Source organism: Vitis riparia, chromosome 7 (genome assembly GCF_004353265.1).
Source record: "Vitis riparia cultivar Riparia Gloire de Montpellier isolate 1030 chromosome 7, EGFV_Vit.rip_1.0, whole genome shotgun sequence".
NCBI lineage: Eukaryota > Viridiplantae > Streptophyta > Magnoliopsida > Vitales > Vitaceae > Vitis > Vitis riparia.
In genome coordinates, this window is record NC_048437.1 from 18141720 (window position 1) to 18152538 (window position 10819).

Sequence of the window (10819 nt, forward strand, 5' to 3'; positions counted from 1 at the left end):
TTGTGGCAAGTTTGCCCCTTGATATATAACGTGCACCAAATATATATAAAGTCAAATTCATCATATAAACATAATTTTTAAAAAATGTTTTAAAGAACAAATTAATTATAATTATTTTATAATTAAATAAATTTTTTTCATCTATTTGAATACCAAAAATATAAAAATTATCATGATAATTTTCTTCACAGTGTTTTTAATATTATTAATATATTAATTAAGTATTAAAAATTATACATATATCATCATTTATTTTATAACATTTAATACAATTAAATTAAATTAATTATAATTTTAATATTAAATATATTTTTAAATTAAACATATTATAATCAAATATCACAAATATTATTATGAATAATATTTGATATAATTTAATAATAAATATATACTTATGAAATTTATAGTTTTTTTATTAACACATATAATATTATTATCAAATATGATAAATTATATTATATATATATTAAATTATTTAATAAAACAATTTAAAAATGTCATTATACTTCTAATTACATTTTTATGAAAATTTTTTTATATTTTTATAAATTTTGATCAATTTTATGTTTATCGATTTTTATTTTCATCCTTGAGAAAAAGAAATAATGCATGTTTTCATTTACACGTGGATGAAGAATGTGGACAGCAAGGGATGAAGGAGTGCAATAAAGAGGTTTCCATAAGGAGGAAAGGTGCTCTAAGCTTTTGGGTTATATTCTCTTCACTTCCCACAGCTACTATGTGCTAAAACGTAGCTTTCTCTTTATATTATTAATGTATAGATTTATTTATTTTTTTTAAGAAATAAGTTACAAATTAATTCTTAAATAAGTTTAGTCATGAGAAAGAGAGAATAGGAGGTTAAAAAAAAAGGAAAAAAAGTGGACGGAATGTTCGATAAAACTTATCACTTAAAAATTTAATACTTATTAATTAAAGACTTAAATTAACTTTTAAGTTAAATTATATTTAAATTATTGATTTAAAACTTATTACTTGATTTTTATTTTAAGTTGTTTGATAAAATTAAATAAAAATTTATTTTAAATCATCAAATTGACATATTTATCCTTATAAATTATAAGTAGAGTAAAAAAAATAAGTTATAAATAAGGTAAAAGAAATTGAGTAACAATAAATGTCGTAAAATAAAAAAAAAGATGTTAAAAGTAATTAATACGAATCAAGATAAAAAATAAAATAAAAATATGAATTTAAGAATAAATTAATTATTTTTATTTATTACTTAAAGTTATTTTTAACTTTAAATCACATAATTAAATTATTTTACCAAATATACTTAATAATTAAAATTATATACTTTATATATATATATATATATATATATATATATATATATATATATATATATATATATATATATATTTTATCTGTGTAATAGATAATAAAAATTGAAAATTCAAAAACAAAATTAGAGAGGGGGAAAAGAATAATAAAGAATCAGTGAGAACATGCCATGAAAATATCACGAGAAATTGGGATAGAGCACAAAAGTGTGCCACCGTAACCCTAACCTTTTTATCTCACAGTCTCTCCCTCTCTCATTCTCTCTCTCACCATATATACAAATTGGTGCCTCCGTTTCCCTCCTCTCCAACCCCTCTCTCCCTCTCTCTGAGAAACTCTTCTCTTTCTCTCTCTAAATTCTCCCCTCTATTCTCTTTCTAAACATCCCATGAAGCTTTGCTAGAAGAAGCAGAAGAAGAATATGGGGAAGTACATGAAGAAAGCTAAAATCACAGGCGACGTGACAGTCATGGAGGTGTCATCTTCTCTGGGCGTTCGAACCAGAGCCAAAACCCTAGCTTTGCAGAGGCTCCAGAAAACGACTCACCAGGAAGGGCCGAAGCCAGACACCTCTTATCTCGAGCTCCGAAGCCGTAGGCTAGAGAAGCCTCCACTGCTCAGCGAACCCAACAAGAAGCAAAACCCTAACCCTAAGGCGAGCTCAAGGGTGGAGCTGGGTTCAGTGAACTCAAACTCTGTTGGGTCTGTGCCACCCGGTGAGAAAATTAATGCCGTGGAAACTGAGGATGTGGGTGTTGAGGCTTCGTATGGCGAGAATGTTTTGGAGTTTGAGGGCAGAGACAGGTACTTTTGCTTCAATTTGTTCGTTTTTCAAACGGGTTTTCTTTGTTTCACCCTTTTCTTTTGGTGTTTTCGCGAAGTTTTTCTGTTTGGTTGCTGAGAAAGTTGAGGAAAAAAAATGAAGGAAGGTGGAAGTTTGTTTGTTTCGAAATTGGGTTTTTGTTTGTTTTTCCATATGTATATATATTTTCAGTTCTGGAACAAATTTTATGCTCCATTTGGTTGCTGAGAATGCGAAGGAGCGGGGTGGGGAAGAAACGAAGTGAAATCTTGTTGGTTGCTCAAATGGGTTACTTTGTTTTTCCATAATTCATTTTTTCCTTTTAGTTTTTCGAAAATATTATGCTCTGTTTGGTTGCCGAGAAACCGGAAGAAAATGAAAGAAAGTGGAATCTTGTTTGTTTCTAAAATGGGCTTTCTCTGCTTTGGCCTAATTCCTTTATTTTTTTCATTTTGACAAAATTTGTTTGTTTAGTTGTTGAAAAAGTGGAGGAAAAATGAAGAAAGCCAGAGCTTTAGCTCACATGATTTCTGCTGCTTTGATTCCTCATCAAACAAAAGAAAAATGGAAGATCTCATAATTCTTTTTACTTCTCCTCTCATCAGTTTTCTTGCGAACCAAACATATCCTCGAGAGTGTTTCTGTCTATATTAATGCTGCTTTTGCTTTTTGGTAGTGGTTGGTGTTAGATTTGTCATCTCTTCCTTTTTGGATTTTTGGTGTTTTATGGGAGAGTTCTTGTTTGTTACTTGCAGTGGCTCGTCTTTTTTGTTTTGTCTTTTGATGTGTTTGATAGCATTTAGGCTTAAGGATTTGAGTTTTTGCATGAAATTTTTTGGTCCTTTTGTGGCTTTTGATTTAAAGGGCTCTTTGAGAAGCTTTCAAATAAAGAAAAAAACACCTACTTTTCCTTTCCTTTACCAATTTCCTTCACAATGAGGAAAAAAAAAGAAAAAGAAAAAAGAAAAAACCCACCTGTTTTTGGTGTTTGAAATTTGTGGGTTCATTTGTATGATCTGTCGCTGTAACCTGAGATATAAAAAATCCAGAGTGCTGTTCCTTGTGAAGTAGGGTTTCTTTTCTCTTTCATTCCTTGATTTTGGTTTTTATGATTTTTGTCTTTTTAAAAAAAAATTGAATATGTCATGCTTGTGAGTTAGGTAATAAGTTGTTCATGTGTTTTGATATTAGTCTACTGTTTCTCTTTACAACTTGAGCTGCAACCCGGGCATGGGATGTGAAGTTTAAATGGGTTACTAGAACGTGTGTCTGTGTTTCTGAACATGTATACTCCTTTATTTTATTTCAATTAAATAAAAGGGGAGGCTTCTTTACTTGAATGCAATCTTTCTTCTTGAGGGTCTCTCATGTTTAGTTTACTCTTTCATCTGCCGTATTTATACTGTATATTATATTTCTGAGATGTGGGTACCTCTCTGCAGGGTTATTTATGTCACAAGCTTTGAGGTGACTGATTTAAATTAATGCTCTTTATTTCTTCAAAAGGGACAAGAGAAAATGAAATCAAATAGAATATTATGCATTTTATTGTGTTAATGTTGTTGCATATGCTTTGGTGATAGGGATCTTTAATCTTCTCTCATTTTACTTCATCTGAGTGGCTATTATTTGAAAGTGTTTTCTGTGTATACCAGATGAATGGAACTGGGAAATGGTCGGAAAGTGATCTTGTGGAATATGAATTCATTGCAGTTGTGATTGTGGTTATTGTTTTTTCGGTTTTTCTCTTTGATCCCCAAAATAGCCTCATGGAGACTTTGGTGCTTATTTAAACGAATCATGATATTAATTTTGTAAATAATGGCTACATTCACTCTTCTGCCACATTTGTGTTTGCAATGATGTATCGTATTCATCGGGGGCCATGTTACAGACTGAAACTTGTATGTGGGATACTCTGTGTTGGGCCATATGTAAGTGGCAAAGAATAGAAAATCTCAGGCTCTTTCATTGTATAGACGCTGTCTGCCAAAATTTGGCTTGTCCTTTTGGATTTTTGGTCAATATCCGAGAGTCTTTGTTACGTTAGCCCTTTTTGCTTCCCTTAGTAAACAAGTAAACTGGATTTCTTTCTTCTTGTTCTTGCTTGGCTAAGTTGAATTTACCTGTAGTTAGCAATAACAATTTGTTTTAGGGGCTTAAATTCTTCAATGAAGAAGTTATTTTGAGTACAAGTCATGCAATTTGAAATTTTTTCAAATGTGGTAAGTGTTTTATATTCAGGTAGTGCCTTAACTTTGATTTGCTTTGCAGAAGCACAAGGGAAAGTACACCCTGCAGTTTGATTAGGGACCCAGACACCATTGCAACCCCTGGTTCTACAACAAGGCCGACAAGCTCAAGTGTAACCACCCGAAGAGTTCGGAGTAATGTGCTGGGGGACATCCCAACAGCTGCTGAGTTAGAGGAGTTTTTTACTCATGCAGAGGAACATGCCCAGAAAGAGTTCATGGACAAGTAGTATATACTACTTTCATTTCTATTCTAGTTGTTTAAAGAGTTCTTTCTTTAGTAATAACTTTATCCACACCCGCAGATTTCTGAAAAATCCTTTGTTTTTCCATGTGATACTTGCAGGTACAACTTTGACATAGTGAATGATACACCTCTCCCTGGACGCTTTGAATGGGTTCAAGTAAGCCCATGAATGGGGAATGCCATTGCATTGGAGGGGTCTCTGGATCTGGATAAGGGGTTCAGAAGAGTGGATGCGGTTCAGTTCATTTCTCATCGCCCTTTTCTAAATCCATGTAAAAAGACTTAGAGCTGTGAAAGATGTGTAATCCAAAATCCTCTGTAAGACTAACACATCAGAGCTGCTGAACTACACTAACCAAAATCCTTTGTTCATGAAGAGAAAAAAAAAAAAAAATGGAAAAGGAAAAAACAAGAAAATCATTCGAGAGGGATAATGGGGAGAATTGGTAGTCATAGTTTCTTGATGGCTTTCATCATTGTAATTTCTTTTCTTCTTTCAATGGGTATATTTAAATTTTCACAATTTCTCTTCTTGTTATCCATTATGCCTATATTGTTTGGGATGGTCCTCAGCAATAAAGGTCGCCTATTTTCTTTAAGTCTCTCGTCTCTATCTTTTGCCCGTGTTGCGCATCCTGCAGTAGTTTTTTTCTTTTACCATTTCCATTTCTCCACTATGAAAAAACAAAGCCTGCAGCTTCAGTTTATGTTTTGATAGTGATGACTCTCAGTATGTAAATCTTATGTAAGATTGTTTTCTGTCCGTGTTTTAACCTGTAGTGATCATGGGGATGGTGGTCAGTGGTACTCTAAAAAAGGGAAAAAGAAAATAAAAAGGGGCCCTAACTGCACCTGCCAGTCAGATTGAAAGAAACGGCCATGGCCAAAACCCCACTGGCTTTCTTCCCAACTCTACTCTGCTCACCTTCCCTCCTTTCTAAAGCTCAATGATATGTTGGGTTCCAATTCTCTTCAAACTCTCCATCATGGGCTGGTAGTTGAAAGTGGACTTTTGGTTTCCTGATATGCCTAAAAAGAATGGTGGGGTTGGGCTGAGGACTACTGTCTTAACTTCAGGGGGGCAGGGGAAGAGGGAGAGGGAGAGGGAGAGGGAGGGGTTCACTGGCTCAGGGCTGTTCTGACAATGAAGATGTGCTGATACTTTTCCACTAATGTAGTGTCGTAGTATTATACATTTTACAAGAGAGGGAGTGTTGAATGTGTGGTAAAAAAGCTGCAGAAGACAGCATAACAAGTGGGCATTCATTTATTGAGTGTGTGAGACTGAGAGGGCATTGGGGGTGTTGGGATTGTGTGACAAAAAACTTTTACTTGGCTATTCACATGGGACACAGTACGGGTGTTGGCAGTGTTTGTATTGTACAGTTTGTAGCATTGGCTTCAACATAGATTTGATGATGTCCTCTTCTCCTCTCTTTTACTATTTCTTTCTTAATCAATCTACTTCCCCTGTTAGTTGTGGCCCTGTGGGGCACCCTTCCTCTACTATTTTCCATGTTTTTCCTCTTGCCCTTTTCACTCTCCACCAATCCTCTCCCCTCCCCTTAATAAAAACAAAAGTTTAAATTTTTTGGGCCATTAGGAAGGGTACCAGGTTTATGAATTTGAGGGTGAAAGTTTCACTGAGAGTTGGTTCCACATATGTTTCTTATTTCCATCTCAACTTAGGCCTTATTTGTTCATTTTTCCAGATTTTAAGGTCGGTTTAGGAGTAATTCAACAAGGATTAGAAGCAATTCCTAATGTTTATGAGTATGTCCCTTGCAAAAGTTAGATGTTTAATAAATATATAAGGTTCTAAATAATCATTTAGGTTATGTTTGGTTCCGAAAAATTTGAGGGAAAATGTGAGGGAAATAAAATACAAAGGAAAAGTAGAAGGAAAGAAAAAGTTAAGGAAAATAAAGAAATAGATTAAAAGTTGATAAATTATTTTTTTTGTTACTTCAAACTCATTTTATTTATTTTAACTCATCAATATAAAAATTAAATAATTTTAAAATACATAAGTTTTTAATTAGTTTTAATTATATTTTATTTTCTTTGATATTTTTCATAGGATAACCAAACATGAGAAAATCATTTTCCTTAACATTTTTTTTTCTTTCCTTTGTACTTTCCGGGAACCAAACATAGCCTTAGTCTCCTTGCTTCTATGTAATCTGAATATTGTCGGTGAGAGAAAAGATGGGATGGTGACACATGAGGGATATGAGAAACACATTACCCCTTCCCCTTGATGATTTTCTTGCACTTACCTCATGTGTTGTCAAATATATAAGATTTAGATATATACATATATATATATATATATATATATATATATATATATATATATATATATAATTTTTTTTTTAATTTAGAAAAATAAACATCTCATAATAAAATTAATAAATACAAATTTTGATATATGAAATTTAATAGTAAGTGTATACTAACAAATTTATATTTAAAAGAAAAAAAATATAAGTACACTCTTCTAAGATATTTTTTAAAATAAAAAATATATATAATTTTCTTATTTTGTCTTCTTCACCTCACTCGAGTATAGTTCACCATCATTTGGGTCCTGACAGGCATGCTCTCACTTGTCTTGGCTCTATCCATGACACCATGGTAGGTGTCACACCCTTGAAGAGGCTAAGGGGCTGACAGTAGGGACCTTAGCACGCGTTATGACACGGATGGTGACATGCATCACGTGTCTTGGCACGAGTCATGACACCATGCCAAAGGTCGGGGCATACTTCATGCCCCAATCAGGTGGTAAATTTTGTTCAAGGTTAAATACATGTGAGAGATCGATAACAATACAATAAGATTATAAAAAGTTTATCTAAAAAGCGTGCTTAGATAACATTTTTTCATTATTATATCTTTTTTTACTATTATGGATGATTATAGAATTCATATAAAAAATTTAATTTTTTTTTCTCAAAACTAGAATTTTCTCATAGACGTTTGAAGAGTGGAAAATCAAGAAATTATGGGGAATAAAATAATTACACTTATTTGAATGGAAATAATATATATATATAATACAAACTTTATTTTTATTTAAAACAAATTCAATTTATAAAATTAAATAACAAAAAAAAAAATTAAGAATTTTGTATATTCTTTAAAACAAAAAATATATAATTCTCTTATTCTATCTTCCAATGGAAGATATTGCTATTTTGATAGACTTAGTTAAAGATTAGTTACAATTGTAATAAAACTACCAAATTATATTAAACTCTTTTCTATTTTTCTTTTTCTCTAAATATTTTCTCTATTTATATAAAATTATAGACAATGACACATTGATTTCAAAATTCAAATAATTATTTGAATTTAAAATTTAAGTTTCTTTTTAATTTAAAACAAACTTATTTTCTAATTATAATAGGTGTCACAAAATTAAGGCCTACTTTTTTTCTTCAATATTTATAAATGCCCCTACTTTCATACTTAGTTTTGATACATTATGGAAGAAAATTATAATTAAAGTGTATATATATATATATATATATATAAGAGTTAGAAATCTTATTTTAATAGGATTATTATTTTAGTTTTCAAAACTCAACAAATAATAAAATATGCTTATTTATTAAAGAATAAAGAATAAATTGAATTAAAATATAATTATATTCATTACAATTAATTAATTTAATAAAAAATAATTAATTACTTTTTATTTAATATCTAAATTTTTATTCAAAATATTAATATTAGAACATATGTATAGACATGTCATAATCCATATAATTTCAATATTTTTAATCACTCGTTGTATATTTGAGTTCATATTTGAATTTACTAATAAGAAAAAAAGAAAAACAATTAATAAGAATAAATATAAAAAATAAATAATAAATTTATTAAATTATTTAATTTCAATTTTTAACAAAGTTAAATATTAATACAAATAAATATAGAAAGAGGTCGATTAGTTGCTACAATAACCAATTGAACTGCTACAGTATTTGGTTGAGTTGTTATGGTAACCGGTTGAACCCTCAACACAGGTCAAAAGAAGTTAACATGAGTTTCGGGTCACTAAAAAGTGCCCAAATGAGTTCCAATTGCAATGAAACTTTGGGAACACCTAGGGTACCTCTAAAACCACACTATGGATCCAAAAACTCCCTATTAAAGGTCTCCAAAAGTGGCCTAAGAGTCCATGCTAAACCTAGTAACATGCAGACCACCAAGGATCATGACAAACGACTAAGTAAAACAGGATCCTATGCGCATGCTACATGAACATGCAAGGTGAAGGGGATCAAATATGATGAATAACATGTGCTATGAGGATAAAATGGATCTACAAATATGTCCCTCTTCGGTAAAGATCACAAGTGTAAATAATGTGAGTACTGAAAATACATGCAAGTGTGAGTAATGAGTGGAACAAAGTGAACTATACCATATGACAAGAAAAACTAGAATTTCGTCCTAACACATGATGCAGTAAGCTCAAAGGACTATGCAGAGAGAGGATAATAGACTTGACATAAGAAGACTCATCAAATGAAAATAAAGGTGCGACTCAAAGCCAAATAGACTCATAAATGAAGCTGAATGTGATTGATTGATATTGATGTGGTCTAAAACTCAAACTCAACTGACATGAAAATAATTGATCGATATAGGTGCGACCCAAAACTCAAATTAAACTAACCTGAAAATGATAAATGGATATAGGTGCAGTCCTAAACTCAAATAAAATTGACATGAAAATGATGATGGATATAGGTGTGGCCTAAAACTAAAACAAGTTGACATGAAAATGATCAATCAATATATAAGTGTGAGCCAAACTAAAACAAAACTGACATGAAAATAACAGATCAATATAGGTGCAATCCAAACTCAAACAAAACTAAACGTGATCGATCATAAAGGTACAGTCTATGATGAAAGTGTTCAAAACAACCAGGAAAGGTGAAATGGTGCATTAAATGGCTTTAAATAGCCTACAAGATCGCTTAATACAAATTAGCACTCGAGTGTCACAAGCGTTGGAAGTGTAGCTAAATACGAATTATAGCTCTCGAACTGCTCCAAGTGGCACTGGAAATAACTTATAATGTTGCACTTGGAGTGCTAGAATGAGTGCTTGGAGCGTTATAATGAGCACTTGGAGTGCTAGAATGAGCACTTGAGTGTTGGAATGAGTGTTTAAATACTAATAATAGTAATTGAGCGTTGGAATGAGCACTAGTAACAATGCTTGAGCGTTGGAAGTAGAAACTTAGCATTGAGAAGGGAAAGAAAGACAAACTAAAATCTTTGAAACTTTAAAGAAATTCTTAAGAATTGAAGGAAAGTTATGAGAAACATCTTGAGGTAGAATCATAATGTTCTTAAACTCTCAACATTGGATTAATTAGTAATATACCATGTGAATTTCCTAGATAGTATATATCAATCCATTCAGAATGAAGTTTCAAGTTCAAGGATTAGAGTTAATCATAATCTCAAATTTGAAACCCAATGCATAACTATTAGTGTATGAGAAGACCAACATAGAGACGTAAGTATTGATATTCAAGGGAATACAACTCACTATCTAGTTCTATATTTCGAAATTGATCACTTCTAGTCAATTTGATCTAGTCAAATTAAAGTACATATCTAGTCAATTTGATTTAAGATCATTGGATTTCTGTTTAACACGACCTCGTTAATCTATATACAACACAACTTGACTTTCCCTTAATTTATATATATATTACTTTTTTCTTTTTCTTTTGAAAGTGGATGCATTGTACACCATGATCTTTATTGATATTTCTTTTTATTTTTATTCATGGTTGCCTTTGTATCCACTTTGAGGGTGTTTCCAAAATGTTGCAAATGAGAAACTTTTCCTTCCTTTCATTCTAATTGAGAGCATGAATCTTGGAGAGTATATGAGATTTTTGCTTAAGCAATGAGTCAAGAATTTGTTGACTTATCTCTGGAAACAATTATAATAATCTTAGTCAAACAAGGCATATGGATTATAAGATTTAAGCATGAAAAATGATCTTTCCAAAGTGAAAAAAAGTCTATTTTATGAGTTAAACTTAAGAAGTCTCCTTTTTAATCAAGCACAAAGTGTAACTAAGATTGAAATTCCACTATACAAAGACATTTTATTATCAGGAATCAAATACGTCAATAATGATTTACAAGTATCTAAGAACCAATTCACAT

At 31.3% G+C, this 10819-nt stretch overlaps 1 protein-coding gene across 2 annotated transcripts; it reads left to right on the plus strand.

Annotated features, from left to right (window-relative positions):
* Positions 1-1596: 1596 nt before the first annotated feature.
* LOC117919293 (cyclin-dependent kinase inhibitor 3-like) lies at positions 1597-5208 on the plus strand. 2 transcript variants are annotated; one of them, XM_034836442.1, is made up of 3 exons: positions 1597-2112; positions 4385-4591; positions 4709-5208. In XM_034836442.1, coding segments are annotated over exons 1-3 (591 nt in total). In that variant the 5' UTR covers positions 1597-1729; the 3' UTR covers positions 4710-5208. The 2 variants fall into 2 exon arrangements, with proteins under 2 accessions (XP_034692333.1, XP_034692332.1); XM_034836441.1 differs by having other exon boundaries at positions 1598-2112; positions 4385-4588.
* Positions 5209-10819: the final 5611 nt, after the last annotated feature.